Source organism: Spodoptera frugiperda, chromosome 2 (assembly GCF_023101765.2).
Source record: "Spodoptera frugiperda isolate SF20-4 chromosome 2, AGI-APGP_CSIRO_Sfru_2.0, whole genome shotgun sequence".
In the NCBI taxonomy this organism is placed as follows: domain Eukaryota; kingdom Metazoa; phylum Arthropoda; class Insecta; order Lepidoptera; family Noctuidae; genus Spodoptera; species Spodoptera frugiperda.
This window is the reverse complement of record NC_064213.1, coordinates 8,400,526-8,421,614: the sequence shown is the minus strand read 5'-3', so window position 1 is coordinate 8,421,614 and position 21,089 is coordinate 8,400,526. Positions and strand designations below refer to the sequence as shown.

The window sequence follows — 21,089 nt, the reverse complement described above, 5'->3', positions numbered from 1 at the left end:
TCATCTCTAAATTACCTACTAGTACCTGGGAGAAAGTCCCAATTCGTTAAGAGAGTGGAGCGGAGGTTGCAATATGACGTACGAAGTACAATACTTACCTACTTACAATTTAAAACTAATAGGCGTTTATTAAAATCAAACAAGTAGCTTTACGTACAATATTCATCACAAATAAGGAACTTTCCTAAATATACATTTTTAATTTTCACGCATATCAGGAATTTGCAGATCATCAGTTCTATGTTCGGGTGACGTATTCAACTGTAGAAATATTTTCCTATTTATTTTCCATCAGAATGAATGTCATTAATAATATTTGTTTTTTCTTTCAACATGTGGCTTGAATGCAGTTTTCCAAAGTTATGCGCACACGCCTTCGATCGCTCCGGACGACGATGTGTTCCGTCACCTGTCGCTAGTGTACTCCAACAACCACGCCAAGATGTCCCGCGGAGTATCTTGCAAACAAGGCTCGCCAAAGTTCGACAAAGGCATCACTAACGGAGCGGCTTGGTACCCTCTTACAGGTATGGCCATAATTTTGAGGAAACCCGGTTGGTTACCTAAATATCTAGTAACAGAACCTCTGCTACGTTAACTACAATGTTTATGTCATATTTTAATACCTACTTTGTTTCCTAGCCTGTGGTATTGTATTGATTATTATTTTAGTATTATTTTCTATACCCATAATAAGTAGGTGATGATAAAAATAAAAAGTACCTATTGTTTTGGTTCCAGGCGGCATGCAGGACTACAACTACTTGTGGCATGGATGTATGGAGATTACGTTAGAAATCTCGTGCTGCAAATATCCCCCGGCACACGAGCTACCCAAGTACTGGCAAGACAACAAACAGGTAACATAGCCTTCATTAAATAATTAAGTATGTAATGTATGCAGGTAATGGGTAACTGTGTCTGTAGTACATACTTATATGTACTTATTTGTCTTTATTTCGGATTGTCACATTTGGCTCGACTATCATATCAGCAGCTAATACGTATTACGTCGATTAAAATGTGCTAATCAGTGATAACTACAGCTACTCAACATTCCCAAAATAATTTCATTATCTAGACTACCATTTTGTGGTATTAAAAATGTACCTTTTCTAAAAACAATATTCTTCTTGTGCCATTTCTTTTATACTAGATATTGTACTTTGGTAATACATACATAGGTAGTATTAGGTCTTAGGTAGGTAGTTAGGTGTTTGATGAATGTTTTGTATTGAATAAATTATTACAGTTACTTTACAATACCATTTTATTAAAATATAAAAACTAAAGTATGTTTACAGATTACAGTCTATTAAAATTAAATACTTATTACAACAATTTCCATTTTAAAGTAAATAAAGTTAAAGATGTGATAAATAGTAGCATCGACGGAGACATAGAGCTAGCAGCATTCCAAGGGTCATAAGGTGATTTGATTCCAATAGCACCACATGCTATCCGTGGCCCCGAGTTACCTGTAGTCAAAGACGTCGCGTTTCCTCCCAAACCTAGGTCATCCGTTTGTTCATGCAAGACCAAAGAGCGCCCCAATATACTATTACGTCCTTGAAGTGCCAATAGACTATCTACAAAGTCTACTGTAGCATAAGCGGCTCGCTCGCTAACGAACACTACATTTCCGAGGTCACCGACATGGCGTACGGTGGAGTTCCTGCCACCGTGGTTGGATCCCTCAGGGTTGAAGTGCCGGCCCGCCTGGTCGCAACCAGGTGCAACATCTCCTAATTCGTGAACGTGAAACCCGTAGGCACCGGGTGGTAAACCAAATATAACTCCTTCGACATGAAGCCCTTTTGCCGTCTCCGTAAATTGAATTTGACCAGTCACTGACTTTAGCGATTGTAAATGCGCTATTGCAACCCTTCCTTCTCCATTTGCGTAGGGTATGACACAAATTATTGCGATGATATTTAGCCAAAGGACCAACATTGTGCACACAAAACTGTCTATTCGCGTATGTGGAAGGGTGATGTGTGTTTGACTTCGAACAGAAGATGAACTTAAAAGTGTGCACTTATCTGTCTAAAATACCGATAAAGATAAGATAGTTTAACACTTAATGTCTTAGCCTGTTATCTACATATAAAATGTTTTCTTTACAATTTGTTATTATTTTTAATAAGCGTCATATCCATGGTCATGTCATGGTCAGGATAGCTTCATCAATAATTTTTAAACGACGAAAGTGATCTAATTTATTTAAATCAGCTACCAGCTCGCCGATAAATCTGATTTTAAATTTAAAAAACAACAAAATCTTAAATATTATTTTAATCCTTAAACAAAACATACCACCCCCGTCAGATAAGATAATAAACAAAATATTTAATTGATTTGTTTTGTAGCTATTCTTATCTCCAAAAAATTGATACTTATTTAGTACTTACATACATTGAGTATACAATAGCGAATATAAGTACGAGTATATAAATATAACGTGTAGATGCAATACTGTCACTTAGGTATATAATATTATGTATTACTAAGTCAGGACAACAGGTCAAATGTATAGCATCGAAATTTTATAAGTAACAAGCAAACCCGGCGAACGTCGTTTCGCCACCAATGATTTTCCCTGTTTTCCTGCTTTTCTCTTGAATTTTTCCTGAATTTTGCTAGAAACCTCACGGTGCCCGAGACCTTTCCAACGAATGCAAACTCGTGGAAATCGGTTCGTGCGTTCTGGAGTTATAGCGTCAGGAAGGAAAACCCGACTTATTTTTATATATATAATAGACTATTTACTAAACACTTTGTCGGTTATTTACTTGCAGTCCCTGATAAAGTACTTGGCCGAAGCGCATCGTGGAGCGCACGGTTTCGTGATGGACGAGAATGGCAACCCTGTAGAACGCGCCGCCATCAAAGTGAAAGGTCGTGACGTCACGTACCACACCACCAAGTATGGAGAGTTCTGGCGTATACTTCTGCCCGGAACCTACAGGATTGATGTAAGATAAAACTTAGTTTATTAATATCCACCTATCATAAATAACTAGACATACCTATATATGTAACTCTGTATTCAGTTCTAAACACTAGAGTGGGTACTTAGGTACTTAGCAGACGATTAGAAACCAACTGAGATATTATTGAATTGTGCAATCTGTCACGTAACTCTTCAAACTCTAAGGGTCATTTACAATTGCAAATTGTCACACGCCCTTAGCATTTTTAGAAGATATTATATACTAATTACTACTCAATTTGCTTCACTTATCGCCTAATAAAACTTATAACTACATTTTAGCTTATGATATAATAAAAATCGAGATAGGTAGGATAAATCATATTTTTGCGCTTACAGGTTTCTGGCGAAGGATATCTTCCACAAGAAGTAGAGTTCATCGTCATAGACAGCCACCCCACTTTATTGAATATCACTCTACATTCAGCTAAGGTATGTAGGCACATAATAAGTATATGCACGTATGTAAATACATTGTAAATATCCTGTACATACATAATTAGGTACATAAAACAATCGTAAGTCAACAACCTCTCAACCAAATCGATCAGAATCGATCCTAAAAAGAACCTATAAAAAAAATGAGTAAGTATATAATGAACGGCTAGGAATTTCAGAATTCAGTATGCCTGCTGTACCTCGGTATATATTGTAAATATTATATATCTGTTATATAGTTGCATTAATGGTGGCGTGATAACAATTACTTAGTTTTTCTAACTCCTTAGGGTTACATATCGAAGGCGGTAGGCGTTCCATCAGGTACGTCAGTGAAGACTACATCCCTACCTACCGCAACTACCTCTCCTGTCCAAGATGGTGCTATTGTTTTCCCTGAAGACTGATTTTGAATGACTCTTTACTATGTACAATCAACGATGCAACCACGCATCTTCTCGTAGGTTCTCTAGTACCTAGAACATTATCTATATGGATTGATTCGAGTAGTCGGACTAGAATTATTCTAATGGCATGAGAATTGCCTATTGCATTTAATCAATAGACGGCGATCGCAGTAAGTGCTTGTTTTGTGTAATCGCTGTACAAGAGTTTATGAATTGTAACGTCGAAGTACCTGTAATCAAACATCACCCTAATTTTTAGAGTGAAGTGTTATATTTATGTATAATATGTACCATAGACTTGCTTGCTTAGTAGTGATACATATGTCAATAGGGTAGTTGACTCACATAAGTTATATGTTCAGGTATCTGTTCAAATAGTTATTTTTAGTTTAGTTTATAGATACAATATGGTACTAGTACAAGAGACGTATATTAGATAAAATACAGCGGTAGAAATTGTTAAAAAATATATTTTTATGTTGTTAGAGATAACTTTATTTAAAGTTGTGGTTAATGTTTACAATGGTTAGAACAACCCAGGAATCGGAATAAATTCAGAAAATTGTCAACTAACCTATTACTAGAGTACAAACGCAAAATGTAATTTTGTGAGTCATATAAGTAGAAAATAGACCAATAAAGAAAAAACATAATATATTGTTAATTTTTTTATAATAAGTTTACCTTACCCCTAAATTCGGTACCTACTGTTCTATTAGGGTATCCAATATTTATGTGCTAACAATTGGGACAGTTTTTTATTATAAGGTGGGTACTTCTTAAATGGTTATGGTAGTTTATGAACGTGTAATAGCACAGAATAAATAGTAATAGTACGAAAGCGCTCCTTAATGTTTGGATACATAGCATGGGACAAAGGAGTAAGTTTATGCATTATGTAATTTACGGGTTTTGGTGGTATAAAACCAAATGCATGTTTGTTGGTTTGGTCAGACTGCAGTGTGGTGTGACTGTAAATATATTTTAATAAATTGTAAATACACATAACTGGGTAAGTACTTTTTACGGCGTACATATTACTTATATTTTTAACCTTTTGAACGCCAATGGCATGTATAGATGTCATGCGCAAGCGTGCCCTGTGCGCCACCGACATCTATAGATGCCAAGAAACAGATCACAGAGAAAAACAAAATAAACACATTAAATCATTACTTTCACGTGTTTTATTGATGTATCTTAAGAACTGAATACCCAGTTATTACATAATTGTACACAGTGAACAAAATTGCAATATAGTTATTCTAATATTTGATTGATAAAAACAACTTAAATATCGGCTAAAAAAGCATGTTCTCTCGCGCCAATGGCATGTATACATGCCTACTAGTGATGTAGTGTAATTCAAGTAATATTAAAACTTCAGCTAAATGACTCGCTTATTTTTTGTAATAACTATTAAAAAGTATATATATAACCTTAGTCTCTGAGAAAAAAGGTAAACTCGTGACGTCGTAAGCGCGTGCCGTGTTTTTAAATGCGGGGAAGTTGCAAAAAATATTTTATCTAGTACCTACATTATAATTGCAAAAATGGCGAGTGAAGAGGTTTATAGTACAGAAGAACTATTGCGCATTCTAGATAATTATAAAATATTTTTGTAGGTTACTATCAACATCAGAAATTTTTGTTATTGATAATAATTATAGATAATATACAATTTAGTTTTAAATTTTACAATTCCAAGACTGTTAGTGAGCATAATGTTTTATAGGTACAATTGTTGATTTTTATATATTTTTAAGTTTCACGTAACCTTTTTCAATTACAAGGCTGTTAATGAGCATAATAAATAAATACGATTGTTGATTTTTTATATTTTTAAGTTTCATGTGACATTTTACAAATACAAGGCAACTATTTTAAGAATATGAAAGTGTATAAATAATATCACTAAAATCTACAGATTTTTTATATACCTATATAGATATTATAGATACCTATTTAGCAGTTTTCAAATTTGATTACCTAATACATAAATGAACTCGATAAGTTACATTATTCAGCTAACTACATCCCTAATCATAAACGAGAGATTAAAAAAAATGGATAGTTGCCCGCGCCATTGGCATGTATACATGCCAATGGCGCGTAACTGATAGATAATAGTGCTGTAACTTGCTGCAATTTTATATGTATTTTTGTGTCTCAAAAGGTTGATATTTCATTGACAGTTGCTATTAATGTGGTCTTAAGTTTATTACAGTGGGAGATTAGGTTAAATAAATATTCTTTTTATGTTATAAGCAGTTTATTCAAAAAAATTCAGACGAAAATTATTACTCACTTTGGTTTATCGATAACATTTTGGAATCCCTAATATTTTCAAGGTTATTTCGTTGAATTTGTGTCTCGGCGTGGAGGGCACGGCAAAGCGTTTATGCTCTGGCGGTCAAAAGGTTAATAAAAAGGTATATTAGTTGTGTTAATTGATTTGAAAATGTTATACATACATATCTAATAAGAATTTATTTTTCGCTTATAATGATTTAATGGCACAGTTATGTAAATTAACAATTAACATAATGATAGAAAAAATAATTAACTTTATGGTATTACAGCGCATAGATGGCGGGCCTTACTACCGGCCGGTGGCGCTTCCTCCGCGTGTTCCCGTGGCGCCCCCTGCTTCGCCCGGCATCTTCGCATCCCTCAGCAACTCTTTTAACAGCATAGTTTCTAATATATTCGGATAAACACTAAGTTATACACCTAATACTGGCGTATAAGTTAAATCGCGTTTATTTATTTCAAATGTTAGTATTGTTCAACTTCAAGCAACTGATTTACATGGAGTAGAGTAGAAATTGTTTGTACGGCCAAGATGGCGAACTGAATAAATTAATTAACACAAAATGTCTAATGTCTAAAGTATAGATATATAAAGTATAGTAGTAAGAAATATCAGGTATCCTGATTGTCAACACGTCAACATTAGACAAACAAATATTTGTAGTTATAGATCAGAATAAGAACATGATGAATTCGTGAACGAAAGTTTACACGTTTAGGTATTTCTACAGAGGTAGTGCATTTAATAGGTACTTATTTAACATAGTTTAGGAATTCGAAAATTCGTTCCGTAAGACTTATTATTATTGCATATAACTAGATCCAATTGGATTAAATAGAATTTGAAATTTCGTTCCATAAAACTTATTGTTTTTGGATATAACTAGATCCGATTGGATTATAAATAATTTGAATATTCGTTCCATAAGACTTATTGTTATCAAGTATAACTAAATGCAATTGGATTAAAAACTGTTTAAGACAGTGTAGCTGTGTGCTGTGTAGCTGTTGAAGTAACTTTATTAGGTTCCCTTCTTATTTACGTAATTATTTATTATTATGCTAAGTGATTGAGCAAAATAGATGAAAGTACGATCATAATTTCGCATTTAAGTATCTAACTACTTATTTGTAACAAAATCTCAGAAATATTAGTATTATTAATAAGGAAACTGTAAATACAAAATAGTAGATAAGATTATAAAATAAAAAACTATAAATTTAAAAGCTTCTTGTTTTATTATCTATTCCCATAATGTCTCTATTACCTAAGATAGATAGTAAAACATGACTTTAACAATAGGAGTATCATTAAATAACAATAATATGATGACATGATTTTGAGTTTAATTATGATGTTTCGGTATCGCCAATTTGTACTTGATCTCTAGCGATTTGGAAAGCCGCAATGAGTGCAGCGAGCTCGATTCGTTCGCTACAACCTGAGGCAAGCCGCGCCTCTGCATCCGACATCTTGATAAGCAGAGACACCAACACTTCAGCTGGTAATTTCACTGTAAAATAATATTAGGTAACTTAACTTAGAGGTGAAATGTAAAGAACACATTCTTTACGCAGGCGCAAGTTCGTAAACGGCCGGTATGGAATTAATGAAACAAAGTGCAATAACACTACATATAATTGGTTGTTTCTTACTATTTAGCAACTGCATATTAATTTATATTACTCACCTCTTTGGATAATCGTGTGTACTTCAGTCAAAATATCGCCGAGAGCCAATCCCTTTGCTAGTTTGAGATCTTGAATATCTGCATAAATTCATTCAGGAAATTACTTTTTATTCCTTTAAGTATGATACATACTTTGAACGTGGTTGTACGAAGGTATCATAGCACCACTGCATAACATAGAAGCACTGTTAATACAATGTGATAGGGTTGGGACTTCTAACCCGTTAAAGCTGAGTACTACATCTAATTTTATCGCCAAAAATTATATGGGGGTTGAACCCCTAATTGAAAATATTGAAAAATAGTGATTTTTTCGGTAAAAATAATTCACAAATGATTTTTTTCTCATCAAAACATTATCAAACATATAAAAAAAGTAATGAAATAGTTAGCCAAGGTTATTAGCTACCGTTTGTCGTTCAGCCGTTTAGAACTCAGCCTTAACGGGTTAGAAGTCTCACCCCGTATCACATTGTATAAATTCCTAATCCAAATCGTGAGTGTATTAACATTCACACATTAGCTATCTAAGCCCCTGGGAAGTTTTGTAGCAGAGTTGGTCAGCTCCAGGGTTTTAATATAATAATGCCTTATAATTATTGATTATACTTCGGTCGTTTATTTTACTCTATACATTTAGACGCTTTTCTTAAAAGTTAAAAAGGATACTTTGGAAGCAAACTGCGAAATCATTTTCAGTGAGCAGCCAGTTGAATATTTTTGTAATGTCAGAGCGGAGCGGGTGTCCCACGCAAGTATAGACGTTGTCCTCAGTGACGTCACGGTAAGCGAGCCACGTACTCTGCAAGGTGTTCAGGACTTTCCTCATGTCTCCACCCGAGAGAGCCAGCAAAGCTTTTACACCGTCTTCAGATAACTTCACACTGAAAAATAATATTACAGTTTGATTTAATATGGTCGTTAGGCACAACTATGACTGTTAAGCAAGAATTTTTTTTTTCAAATTGAGAAAAACAGTCTTAAATGTTTTAGTATTTTAGTAGAAAATCAAAATATAAAAATAAATAAAGTTTGAATGTAGACACCTACTTTTCAGCTGCAGCAACTTCTTTCAATCGTGGTACAATCTGACTCTGCTGTAATGGCGCGAAGCGGAACCGAGTACATCTCGATTGCAGCGCTGGTATTATTTTGCCCAAATAATTGCAGATTATGCAGAAACGCACGTTCTCTGTGTACTTCTCGATAACTGAAACAGTTTGAATGCATCAAATATATTGTAGATTTAGAAACAACACAATATAGGTGTAATAACATGATTTACCAGTTAGGCAAAATTATGAACATCATAACATAGGTAAACACAAAACAAATATGAAATGAAAAGCCATATAAGTATTAAATAAATAGTTTTATTGTATGCTGCATATTGTCGACGATGCTTTCCGTTGCATTCTTCTCAAAGCTTTCCTGTTCATTATAAGTGGTTGCATGGGGTCTGAGTAAGCTGAGGACGCGGGTCCATTTGCAATAGGTTCCTTCGGTAGTGCTGACCTGCCCTCAACAATGACTGGCGGTAAACGATGTACCTTCACACCCATTACGCGAGCAACGAGCGTAGTGAACGTGTTATTAACCTAAAATGCAATAGAAAATAAAATTAATTTATAAGTCACCTAAAGTTATGTATAATAGATAGCTACTTCCATGCGGTTTCACCCGCTCTACTCGGTTCCTATTAATCGTAGCGTGATGTTTTATAGCCTATAACCTTCCTCGATAAATCCGCTATCCAAAACAAAAAGAATTATTAAAATCGGACCAGTAGTTCCTGAGATTAGCGCGTTCAAACAAACAAACAAACAAACAATCAAACAAACAAACTCTTCAGCTTTATAATATTAGTGTAGATGATCTAGTACATACCATGAAATATTGGTTTAGGTATAGTACTTTACGGTGGAGAGACATCCAGTAAACATTATATTTAAGTTAAACAAACAATCTGTATGGCTATAACCATAAACCATCTCTCACACTGTAATTATTGAAATGGTTCTTACCATCTCCCCAGTTCTTGCAGATCCTTTGAATGTCTCCAACAAATGTTCGGATGCAAATTTTTGTACACAAGATAGTCTCACAGCCCTCTGGTGTTCTAAATCAGACTTATTGCCAAACAGAGCCATCAGTGGCTTAGTCGTTTCAATTTCAAATATCTCCTTCACTCTCTGAATCCATATGGCTAACTTATCGAAACTTTCAAGGTTTGTAAGATCGTAAACAAATAAAATAATCTGTAACAAAAAAATATTGGTCAAATTTGATATCTAACTTCTGCGCAATTAAGTCCATTCAATTGTTTTAAGATCAATTCACAACATTTGAAGTTTTCTACTCTGTTATGTAGTTCTAGAAAATATAGGTGTTATACTGTCCGTCTATCGATTATGTATATCAAGTATATGTATTTTGACAAGGTCTTACATCAGAATCGTACAGGTAGTTGGCCAGCATGTTCGTCTGGAGTGCGTTGCCAGCGACGTCACACAGTTGTAGGGGCACCGGGGGGCGCAGTCCTATGCACTGGCCTGCCATCACCTCAGCACCCTGCGTGCCTCCCACTGGAGCGATGCTATTGCCGCCCAAGTAACGATGGCACAGGCAACTCTACAAAACCAGTAGATTTCTATCATAACTAGAACATCATTCATCACATGAAAAATATTTCCTCTCTTAGACTCTGAATTGAAAAGTAACTGAGTAAGCGTATTTCTAAGTGGCCTAATGTAATGTTAAACGGAATATAGTTAAAGCGCACCGCATATTTGCAAATTATATCCGGCGAACCTCGATTTTTAAAGATTAGTAAGAGGAAGCGCAGGATGCATTGGCATTGGTAGACAATTTATACAACAACACGTTTTAACTCAATCTACTACGTGAACCATTGGAAAAGTTTATATTCAAGTACGGACTTACCTTTCCAGTTTTAGGTTCGCCGAGAACAGCAATCTGGATTGTTTTAGAGTCAGCCACATCCTCTTCATTATAATGCATTGTAACCGACTCATTAGACAACACACTGTTTTAAATCAAAACTCATCACAAACATTCTTACATCGTAAAATACAACAAACTCTTCGAAAGTAAGTTCAACGTTGTGTAGATATGTAGGTATGTAGGTATCTATGGCACACTTTAGTTACTTTGTTTTCATTAAAATTACCATGGCAACCTTTTACTTGTAGCTTGATATAGGAGAGTGTATTACCGCATTATAAGCAATCACATTAAGGCAAGAGTGCTAATGAAACGAATGTTTCTCACGCACGACGTAAGATTGCTGGATTACGGTAGCAACTTTTGTATAGCTTTATATTTTAATTTAATTACATAGGTGTTATGTATAAAATCAACAAGTAGTAAATTAAATGGATTATTATGACAATTATACATGTAAGGTTCAATTTACACTGTAATCACATTAGATGATATGAAAGTGTACTAAATTAAACTTTATTTTGTATCAATTTAAAAACTGTCGTCAAAATTGAACCAAAAAAGAGGTGGATCTATCAGACACTCTACATACGCCAATGTATCTCACAAATTCCTTAATATGCTCATCTTAGTATACTGGTGTTACATAATGTGATGTTTTCATACTACTCTCAATTCATAGTAAATATTCGCTTCTACCTATTCAAATTCAATGATCGAAAGAGTGGCGTGGAGTGGTCCAGTTGTGCAATTTAATTAGAGCCCCTCAGTAACTAATGATTCAAAATACTTTTCTCCTCGTTTTCATGAAGAATAGCCTGCTTTCCTGGCTGGCCACAGTACAGGTCTACCTCTTCCAAACTACTTATTAGGATAATAAGTGTCTAGTAACTATCTAACACTACTGAAGAGTACTCGGCGACCCACCTTGTAGAAACCTCATTTGTGATATATTGTCGAGCAAATCATACAGTTGATCATTTGTTTAAGCGTCTTTATTTTTAAGTTTATATCTGAGAATCCCGTCGCCGATAGCTAGAGTGGTCTATCGCTAGGAGCTATTGCTCTGCGAATAATGCTTCAATGGTAAAAGAATAATAGTTCATGTCCTTTCTAAATCTATTTTATCATACATTTGCAAAAAATTGTCACAAATTTTTTCAAAATATCTTACTTAATAATCCTTTGTCTACCATGACTCTGTTAGCCAGTAGTCTGCGGATGTAGTGCTTAAAATTATAAAGCAACTAGTCCGCCTAGATTTTTGTGTTTGGGATCCCTAGTCAAATTGGTCAAAAAAGATGGAAACTATAATTTCTTTAAGGATTTAGGTCGACTTAACATGTAACCCAGTATACGTGTGAAAAATAAATATTCACAAGACAACAGGTGTTTATTCAGCCTCAATTAAACCTTTTAATAATAGGCTGACTACCACGATCAGGGACATTGTAATGAATAATTAACCTAATCCTCAGTAACAATTTTGTATCAAAAACAATTGCTAAGGATTGGGTTAATTAACCATTAAATGACTCTGAGTATGTTGGTTAACAACAAAGGTATACAAATACCCATTAGAGTGAGACTGGCCTAACCACCGCATGATTGGCCGTCTGAAAAACGACTATTTTATTCACCAACATCAGAGCATAAGACACTTGATGGGTTAAAAACAGGATCAACACAACTTACTTCTTCTGAGAGCATTTTGTGCATCGTTAGTCATGGCATCTGCTTCATCCAATATTATCAGTTTCGGTCCTGCTTTGAATATTGTTCTCGTTGATGCAAAGCTTAGAATTTGTCCCCTCACTATGCCTATACCACGATCATCTGATGCATTTAATTCTAAAACCTATGGATTTAAAGCAAAACATTAGTAAAAGAAGTACGTAAAGAAATATTTCGTTTAAAGAACTTAAATCTATGAAATTCCTTACCATTGAGTTGAATTGTTGTGGTGTGTACATTTGTCTGGCACAAGCTAATATTGTCGATGTTTTTCCTGTTCCAGGAGGGCCATAAAATAATAGATGAGGTAGTTGGTTCTCCTTCATAAACTGGTTTACTGTAAAACAAGTCAATTATAACGAAATGTAATTACATGCTTGCTACAGTTATATTTGTGTCATTAATCAAACTTACTTGTTTTTATAATATCGTCGTGAGATATCAATTCTTCTAGTTTTGAAGGACGATATTTTTCGACCCTGAAACATGATATCAATTAGGTACTTAGGCTGAAATAAAACTGATTTGTAGCTACAACCGGTATAGCACCATGTTTTGCTATGTATATTATTGTATTACGAACACTGGACTAATACTGACCATGGTAAGTTCTTGCTTACTTCTCCTACAGTCATATTTTCAACAATGTATGTTATCCTAAACTTTAAAAACCTTCAATAAAGATTAAAGAAGTTAAACCCTTAAAAAATCATCAACACCAACAAAACGTTATGTCAAATGTCAAAATTGTCAAACCACCCGCCAAATTTCGTATATTTAATCATAGACAAAGCAGAGAATCCTGTCTACGTTTTTAACTGTCAAACTTAGTCTTAAAATCTAGTATTTTTAGTATTGACTAGTTGTCGCCCGCGACTTACGGCGCATTCAATAAACTACGGATCGTTACCACATTTTGTATGGAGCTTATGTCAAAATTCTACGGCTCGTAAGCAAATTTAACGATCCGTAATTGGAATGCGCCGTTATCCAGAATAATGACTACTGATCGTATTTGAGTTTTTATTTCAATCAGATGTGTACTCCATGTTAATGAGGTGTATGTATCGTATGTATATTCGTGTGCATGAAGTAAAAAGCGGTTATTTCAATATTACAAACAGACACTCCTTTTACTTATTATTTTAGATTAGATAGATTTGAATAAAACAAACAAATCTTAACCTTTCCCAACCCAGGAATTGAACCATAGGTCCTTTATAGAAGCATGTCTCGTTTTCACTTGATCGGTTTTGTTACTTGAAAAAAAAAAGATTTATAGAAATAATTTTGGTAGAATTATCGGTAATTCTGTTTTTGACACTCATTATATAAATAATATTGCATGAAACTCATTTTATAATGGGAAAACAAAATAAAAAAGGGTTAAATTTAAATAACCAACTTTAATCATACTCATAAGTACATAATAAGTATATAGGCAGGTTTAGCATTTGATTTGTCATATTTAGACAAAAAATAGAAATAAAAGGCCAAAAATTTATTTAAAACATTTCATTTCAAAACAAGTCCCAAAAATATTTTAGATTCTTACTATTTTATTTGTTTTATGTATTCTTTCTTACTAATAATCAAATTGAATTGAATGGACAAAAACCGTCAGTTACATATCTATAAGGTTCGCTTATGTAAGTACGAAGTAACTTTTGAAATAGGTACTATTACTTTTTTGTGTTCTTAGAAAAGTTTTTTACTGATAAGAGAAAAGAATGACTTGATAAGGAAAATATAAAGTAGAAGATTTAGTGACTAAACGAAGGGTAAAAAAATAGGATTACAAAACCTCTATAGGCAAGTAGCACACCACACTGGATCACATAAATTGACCTCATCAATGAAGTTCTCATATAAGGTAAGACAGAATAGTATAAACCAGCGAGTATTTATGGCTAAATACAAATATGTGATGGTATCTCAAGAATAATACAAGAAATAGTTTTATAGTTTTTGCCAATGCCTATGAAGGAAAGGTGTGCCTGGATATTATTACATCTTCGATAAACAAATTACTTAAACATTAAAATCATTTAATACAACAGAAATTTACAAAGATTATTTTATTCCGAATCATAAAAGTAAAGTATCACTAAGTGTGGGAGAGCCATGCTTCGGCATGAATGGACCGGTTCGACCGGAGTGATACCACGACCTCACATCCGACGTGAAACAACGCTTGCGTTGTGTGAGTGAGGATGGCCCATTACCCCCTCCCCAATTCCCCATTTACCCTTAAATTCCTAACCACCAAAAGGTCGACAATGCACTTATAACGCCTCTGGTGTTTCGGGTGTCCATGGGCGGCGGCGATTGCTTACCATCAAGTGATCAGTCTGCTCGTTTACCGACTTATAAAAAAGAAAAGTATCACTGAATCACTGTTTTTAACTTGATTAGAGACCAATGTCTGCGTGTGAAAAACGGGAATCGTTAATATTATTACCGTTATTTTAAAATAATTGATAAAGAATTCATGTTCATTTAAAGCTTAATAATTAAATAACAAAGTATTCCGATACCCTATATTAACACCTTTCTGCACTGTGAATCGGGCTTCAAAGTTGTGTTATTTATAATTTATTTATTCAACACACTTGCAATATATTCCTCCATGTCCGCTCGTGTGACACTGTCTTTAGTTTGGCTATCAAATATAGCACTGGCTGATGGCTCCCAAGGCCACATAACACGTCGTGTGTGCGCACTCAACATATCCATCTTGGCGCCTGGTGGTATTTCGTACTCACTATTTCGCTTACCATCCCTACCCATGCTGAAATAGTATTTACGACCACTGCTCTTCGATATCACCGCAATCCAAGGTTCTGCAATAAAACAAACGTGTAAGTTACTTCTGAAGTACCTATTATATTCGTTGTTGTAGCTATTATTTTTGAACATCAATGCCTCAGTCGAGAAATCGCTAATAAAGGTCACAAGGGGGTTTGAGGTTTGATGCCCCATGACCGGCAAAGTATTATTGTATATTTTCAAAAATTCCTAGTAGGAGCATGGAGTTACGTATTGTGTTCGGAATGTGGCAAGAGATAACACAAATCACATGAAAAAAAAATGTCGTAGGGATGTGTGATGGTATGCTGTTATGTAACCATAATATCCAGAGTAAATAAATTTATATTACCTTTTACTTCTTTTAGGAATAAAACAGATCCGACTACATAAAACATTTCATTCCTGTTTATTCTATCAGGCGTGTTTATAGTTATTGCTCTTTTCACTCGTTTCATTGCGCGATACTCCAAATTATTAACGGCTGTTTCAAATTGATCCATACTGTATAGCCTCTTTGTTCTTATTTGAAGAGCTTGAGTATCAAATGGTTTATTTAAAGCTGAACAAAATAGGTTACATTGATTTATCCTGAAAATAAAAACAGTCATTTTGAATAATTTAATTTAAACCAAAAGGTGATATTTTTATTGAGGTATAGGAAAAGCCGTTGAATGTATAGTAAAAGTTTACCAACCTTTCAGTTAAAGAGTCTCCTGAAATATCAATTCCACCTAACATTAAAGCATCAATAATGTGCAAGGACTTGCTATAAATTTGATTGTTTCCCTGTCCCCGATATTCTTTAACAACCTAAAGAAAAAAACATAAGTTATTAATCAACACTGTAAAAAGAATACGGGAACTTCATACAAATATGTGAAATGAATGAACTTACTTCACCATATATGAGTGTTTTGGCCGGTAACGTCAAATGTAAATCTACGACTGTCCTCCACGAATTTGATTCCAATTGAAAAACTTGTTTACCGCCGCATCCTACAATTTACATAAATATAAAACCGTGTTAATAAGGAAAGGAACCATAGTATACGTAATTATAACAAATACTAGCTTCTGTCAGCGGCTTCGCCCGCGTTCCCGTGGGATAAAAGTAGCCTATAATATGTTATTCCAGACCATAATCTACCCCTGTTCCAAATTTCATCTCGATCCCTTCAGCCGTTTTGACGTAATTGAGTAACAAACAAACACACAGTATATTACGAACTAATAAAGTTAAATAAATAAAGCAAATTCTTACCTATAAATATTCTTAAATCAGGACTATTTTTCCCGCTGCTCAAAAATACAAAATGCCAGTCTAATACATTTTTAAAATACGTCTTTAGTTCCGATGGTTTCTCTAAATAGCTGGGCGCTTTGTTTAATATGTTTGCTTTAAAAAAGTACAAGCTTTCGGAATCAGATCCTGGTCTTTTTATCATAGATCTGATAGCTGTTAATGTGTCGTCATGTCCTCTACGTTCTGGCTGCATTCTTACTGCATCCGGCAACTGAAATTAAGACAAATATTGTTATTCGTATTCCTGGTCGACCAAGGTCGTCGTTACGACGAGTAGGCCACCCTGAAGCGGTGGTGGTCAGTAGCCACTGGAGCAATACCACAACAAAGTGCAGTGCATCATCGACCAATATTTCTGGTCTATCCTCAGAGGAACAACAAGTATTACAATGTTTGTAATCAATGATGAATACAGTACTTACTTTCCACAACGCCAAACACTGCTCTTTCATTTCGGCTTGAGTGGTTTCTTTTAAATTTTTATCTTTACTATACTTAGCTATCTTAAGTAAATTTTGAATTTGTCTTTCACCAAGTCTGAAATCAATATTACAAATAAACAAATGTACATAGTATATTATATAAACAATATTAGAATGAGAAGCTATGAATGAATTTAATGAAAATTATTTTGTATACTTACAGGCAATTGCTTTTATAAATGTATTCAAAGAAGTTTTTATCTTCTTCTAGTACACTTAAAGGTACAAGTTGCGTGACGTCGCCGCCCCTTTCGACGTCGCTCCATAATATTGAGTTAACAGACGCAAGGTGCTGTTCTGCTGGTTCTGTGCCCAACCTCTTCCACAAACATACAAGGTACCGCTCGGAATTAGCAGGTCTTGACGTCACAGGCTTGTGAATGCAAACTGCAAACCCACAAATAGAAGTATTAAACAGAAGTTTCTAGATAGATTTCAGCATTTTAATATAGCATTCTCATTTAATTCATTAAGTTACCTTTATCAAAGCATCTGTACAATATATAAATCAAGCCAACGCTAAACAGTGTGAACACATCAAAGAGTTTCACCACAAAATGGCCACCAGTCCTCACAAGCATCAATGCTGCTAGACACTGGCATAGGTAGAGCTGCTTTGACAATATTTCTTGTATATTTTCTTGGCCTTGCACTGAAAAGCCCTGAAATTTAAATGGACAAACTTAAATAGTAGTACTGGGAGGATATTATTTAATACAGAAGATAATTCAGTTTCTTACACCATCAGCCATAAGAAAATGTACTCCTTTGTCATCAGTTTGCTTTAATACATGCTCCTTCAATGATATTAAATTTGCGGGATCAAATATATTGCCATCATTTTTTACCCCATAATAAGGGTTGAAGGTTTCAGGTGATCCAGCATAAAAATCTGATAACTTAAAGTCATTTGGCCCTTTTAATGTGAAACCAAAACCTGCAACAAATAGGCAAAGAATATTGTAATAAAAATTATAAAAGTCATACATAAATAAACTATGTAGGTAGGTAGATACAACAGAGCTTAGTCTTCTTATCTTTCTTTAGCTTAGGTTATATTAAATGGATCTGATAGCAACTGTTGACGTTATTAATCATTTATTGTTGCAGTGCAGTATATGTATAACGATAATGCGTCATCACTCGACTCAATCACTGAGTAGTGCAGTACTTAGTACCTACTTTTAAGATAGGAATAATATATTACGTATTTGTAATGTAAAATGAACTATACTTTAAGGAAATAACAATGATTTTTGCTTGTTTCTATTTGCCGTAGTACAATTAATAACATCGTATTTTTTTCCATTGTTGGTATGAAACATAGCATCCGCAAATGCTTTATCATATTCAGAAACGCAATAAACCCCGGACGGAAGATGAATGATGTAGTCAAACATAACATAGTACAAAATAACCACTAATTCAAATCTTCTAATCTATACTATGCGCGAAACTCAGAAACCACTGGTTTGATTTATAAATTATTTTTGTGTTGGATATCTATTAAGATGGATGCCCTAGACAGACATACATATGTATATAATCACTAGATTAGCGAAATATTTAAGAAGGGCCAAAATTAAAAGTACAGTACAAAGAAACAGATGTGAGGTTAAATATATATGTAGTTGTAGTCTTATCGAGGAAGACTATAGGCAAATAATCAATAGGAGCCAAGTATCGGGTGACATGGCATGGGTATAGTCAGTTCGTAAGTCTTCGTCTTACTGACTGAAGTTACACATTCTATAACAAATTGAAAAAGACAAAAAAAGTATAAGTACCTTTTGCTCTCCAACCTTTCCGGTACAAGACATATTCTGAGAATCCTCCTGGACCAGCACATACATCAGCAAAATATAGGATTTCTTTGTTATCAACAGCGTCTTCTCCATTTTGTTTTTTAGGGTTAGTGAAATTAAAATCAAATACAGCATCAATGTTGGCCATCTTCACTGCAGCTCTGTTCAAAAAGATTACAGAGCCAATGGTCTCATATGGGTTACTTCGATACCTTGCATGACGTAAATCTTCATCATCTAAACTGTCAAAAATGGACTGTAACATAATAAATTATTTATAATTTTATGTGTAATCTGTAGTCATTTATCATCCACAAATCAGAGAATGGAGAAGAGATGAACTATACCTTAGAATCCAATACACCTTTTAAAATAGCTGGGTCAACAAAATGTGTTTCATCATCAATAGTAGTCTTTTTGGTACCTCTTCGTAACCATTGTTCCAACAGATCACCAGATAATGGTTCGTCTGGGGCTGGATCAAGCCATAACTGAAAATCAAATCCAACATCTTTAAAATACTATTTATGCATACAAAATTATCGCATAAAATCATTTTTGTAAGACTTACCACTTGTTCCCTTGCTTCTGGCTTGGAGTCCTCTGTTACTACTTTGATATCTTCCGGTAAAGCTCCTACAGCTGATGGTTTAGCTCCCAAACCTCTACGACCTTTTTGAGCAGATGCCTCTACAGGTTGTGTTCTACCATGTTCAAATTTACCTAAACCTTTTCCTGGTTTAAAACCCATATTCATCATCATTCGTTTGGATTTTTCTGAATACTTTACACTGTATGCGTCCTCAAAATTTTTGTTAGGTTCATTATTTTTATTGTAGAAAGCATCTCCAGAATCCATGAAGCTAGGACGCCCAGATTCTTCGCCCCCTTCTGCTTCATCAAATACTGGCCGATAGTCATCATATTGATTATCATTTGGTGATGAACAATTTTCACTTAAACTACTTCTGCTTAACCTTATATTCTCTTCAGGACTTTGATCACCATAACTTTGCCTTGTTTTCCCTGGTTGTTGAAAATCACCTCCATAACTGTCAAAAACTGGTGTGTCTGGACTATCCTTGTCTGATTCTTGAAGAGCTAAAAACAATGTAATATTATTTATATAGTTAGAATATTTTTTAAGAAAAAACTATACAATATAATTTAATACAGATTCAAGACAAACAATGGTACTCTTGTTGAAATAAAATAATTGTTCTTCTATCAGCGTATTGATAATATTGTTATTTATAAGTGCCTTGATTTACTTGTTTCTTATATAATGAATAAACTTTATGGAAGGAAAACTGCTTCAAAATCCATTGGTTTTATTTCCTATGGTTACTCACCAGAGCCATGGGATGTGGTAGATGATGCTCCATATGTGTCAGCTCGAGATCGCTTCGCTGGTATTTTGGTGCTCTCATCACTGCTGCTGTCTTCATCAGAAGGGTCTGAAGAAATTTAAAAAGAAATTTAATATGAATAAATCTTTATAGACTGAAAGATAATTTTAAATATTGGATCAGTATAAACATACAATACAGTAAATACAATGAAAATGAAAGATTTAACAATAATAATGACGTTATTTTGTTTTGAGGTTAAACGCCGACAATAACAAAAACATTTTATAATCAGAAACATTTTGTAACAAAACTTACCTGAAAGATTCATCGTACGGCCTTGAATTACACTAAATCTGTATGCAATGCACTAAAATAATACGTCGAATGGTATTTATAAACCGTCACTGTGCCACAACAAGAGTGATCAAATGTTTGTAACAATGAACTGATGGAACACTAATGATCTATATCAACTTTAAAAATTATCTACTCCTTGATGTTTCACTTCAAAAGGATATTCAGGAAAGACCCAGGTATAAACTAAAACCATTTATTTTATTTTCTCATATTTACGTAGCTCTGGGTATATATGACCACAGAGCATTTAATAACAATGACTTATGACAGAAGAGACTACATTAATGTTGCCTGCATTAAAATAATGTATCAAAAACGTCAGTGCAATAAATAACGGAATACAGGTGACCACGGATACAGAAGTTTTTTTTATTCCGTGCAAGTGACTATGAATTCGATTCGACGTATTCCCCTCGGGAGGTGATAATACAAGTAATTTC

The 21,089-nt window shown here is 34.3% G+C and overlaps 5 protein-coding genes across 9 annotated transcripts in view; 1 reads left to right on the top strand and 4 right to left on the bottom strand.

Annotated features, from left to right (window-relative positions):
• The window catches only part of LOC118268763 (carboxypeptidase M), a 70,943-nt gene extending 63,566 nt beyond the window's left edge, over nucleotides 1-7,377 (top strand). For 2 of the 4 annotated variants that reach the window (XM_050698570.1, XM_050698568.1), the window contains exons 7-12: nucleotides 219-248; nucleotides 351-527; nucleotides 742-860; nucleotides 2,799-2,975; nucleotides 3,332-3,424; nucleotides 6,420-7,377. In XM_050698570.1, coding sequence (XP_050554527.1) covers nucleotides 219-248; nucleotides 351-527; nucleotides 742-860; nucleotides 2,799-2,975; nucleotides 3,332-3,424; nucleotides 6,420-6,554 — 731 coding nt within the window. In that variant the 3' untranslated portion in view covers nucleotides 6,555-7,377. Of the gene's footprint in view, nucleotides 1-218; nucleotides 249-350; nucleotides 528-741; nucleotides 861-2,798; nucleotides 2,976-3,331; nucleotides 3,425-3,720; nucleotides 4,491-6,419 lie in introns of those variants that run through there. The other 2 variants (XM_050698571.1, XM_050698577.1) reach the window with 2 other exon arrangements.
• LOC118268791 (superoxide dismutase [Cu-Zn]) lies at nucleotides 1,253-2,024 on the bottom strand. The gene has a single exon (XM_035583455.2). It carries the CDS (start codon nucleotides 1,951-1,953, stop codon nucleotides 1,333-1,335), a length of 621 nt encoding a protein of 206 aa, XP_035439348.2. The 5' UTR covers nucleotides 1,954-2,024; the 3' UTR covers nucleotides 1,253-1,332.
• LOC118268776 (replication factor C subunit 5) lies at nucleotides 7,371-13,307 on the bottom strand. The gene is made up of 8 exons (XM_035583435.2): nucleotides 13,140-13,307; nucleotides 12,954-13,018; nucleotides 12,749-12,876; nucleotides 12,501-12,663; nucleotides 8,892-9,051; nucleotides 8,511-8,725; nucleotides 7,842-7,919; nucleotides 7,371-7,664 (listed from the first exon to the last, which is right to left on the bottom strand). Exons 1-8 carry the CDS (start codon nucleotides 13,172-13,174, stop codon nucleotides 7,501-7,503), a joined length of 1,008 nt encoding a protein of 335 aa, XP_035439328.1. The 5' UTR covers nucleotides 13,175-13,307; the 3' UTR covers nucleotides 7,371-7,500.
• Nucleotides 9,195-11,811, bottom strand: LOC118268789 (ras-related protein Rab-28-like). Its single transcript, XM_035583453.2, has 4 exons — nucleotides 10,785-11,811; nucleotides 10,290-10,472; nucleotides 9,866-10,099; nucleotides 9,195-9,439 (listed from the first exon to the last, which is right to left on the bottom strand). The coding sequence occupies exons 1-4, from the start codon at nucleotides 10,860-10,862 to the stop codon at nucleotides 9,215-9,217; spliced, it is 720 nt and encodes a 239-aa protein (XP_035439346.2). The 5' UTR covers nucleotides 10,863-11,811; the 3' UTR covers nucleotides 9,195-9,214.
• Nucleotides 13,308-13,925: 618 nt separating the features above from the next.
• LOC118268754 (cap-specific mRNA (nucleoside-2'-O-)-methyltransferase 1) lies at nucleotides 13,926-20,907 on the bottom strand. 2 transcript variants are annotated; one of them, XR_007706013.1, is made up of 15 exons: nucleotides 20,608-20,904; nucleotides 20,293-20,397; nucleotides 19,512-20,041; nucleotides 19,288-19,431; nucleotides 18,923-19,196; nucleotides 17,876-18,072; nucleotides 17,614-17,797; nucleotides 17,297-17,522; nucleotides 17,076-17,190; nucleotides 16,612-16,864; nucleotides 16,246-16,346; nucleotides 16,045-16,160; nucleotides 15,700-15,938; nucleotides 14,158-15,382; nucleotides 13,926-14,120 (listed from the first exon to the last, which is right to left on the bottom strand). XR_007706013.1 is itself a non-coding variant. In XM_035583390.2 (14 exons), the coding sequence occupies exons 1-14, from the start codon at nucleotides 20,618-20,620 to the stop codon at nucleotides 15,135-15,137; spliced, it is 2,745 nt and encodes a 914-aa protein (XP_035439283.2). In that variant the 5' UTR covers nucleotides 20,621-20,907; the 3' UTR covers nucleotides 13,926-15,134. The 2 variants fall into 2 exon arrangements, 1 of the variants encoding a protein (XP_035439283.2); XM_035583390.2 differs by having other exon boundaries at nucleotides 13,926-15,382; nucleotides 20,608-20,907.
• Nucleotides 20,908-21,089: the final 182 nt, after the last annotated feature.

Bases quoted from the DNA above. Each gene is read 5' to 3' on its own strand.
- LOC118268754 (XM_035583390.2), bottom strand. The intron at 19,432-19,511 runs GTAAGTCTTACA...TTTGATTTTCAG, and splicing joins CAGAAGCAAGGGAACAAGTG to TTATGGCTTGATCCAGCCCC. The intron at 17,798-17,875 runs GTAAGAAACTGA...TTTAAATTTCAG, and splicing joins ATTTTCTTATGGCTGATGGT to GGCTTTTCAGTGCAAGGCCA.
- LOC118268776 (XM_035583435.2), bottom strand. From the start codon at position 13,174: ATGACTGTAGGAGAAGTAAGCAAGAACTTACCATG. The intron at 13,019-13,139 runs GTCAGTATTAGT...ATCATGTTTCAG, and splicing joins GTAAGCAAGAACTTACCATG to GGTCGAAAAATATCGTCCTT. The intron at 7,665-7,841 runs GTGAGTAATATA...ATTATTTTACAG, and splicing joins ACACACGATTATCCAAAGAG to TGAAATTACCAGCTGAAGTG.
- LOC118268789 (XM_035583453.2), bottom strand. From the start codon at position 10,862: ATGCATTATAATGAAGAGGATGTGGCTGACTCTAAAACAATCCAGATT. The intron at 10,473-10,784 runs GTAAGTCCGTAC...CTGGTTTTGTAG, and splicing joins GCGAACCTAAAACTGGAAAG to AGTTGCCTGTGCCATCGTTA. The intron at 9,440-9,865 runs GTAAGAACCATT...ATTGCATTTTAG, and splicing joins CTGCAAGAACTGGGGAGATG to GTTAATAACACGTTCACTAC.
- LOC118268791 (XM_035583455.2), bottom strand. From the start codon at position 1,953: ATGTTGGTCCTTTGGCTAAATATCATCGCAATAATTTGTGTCATACCC.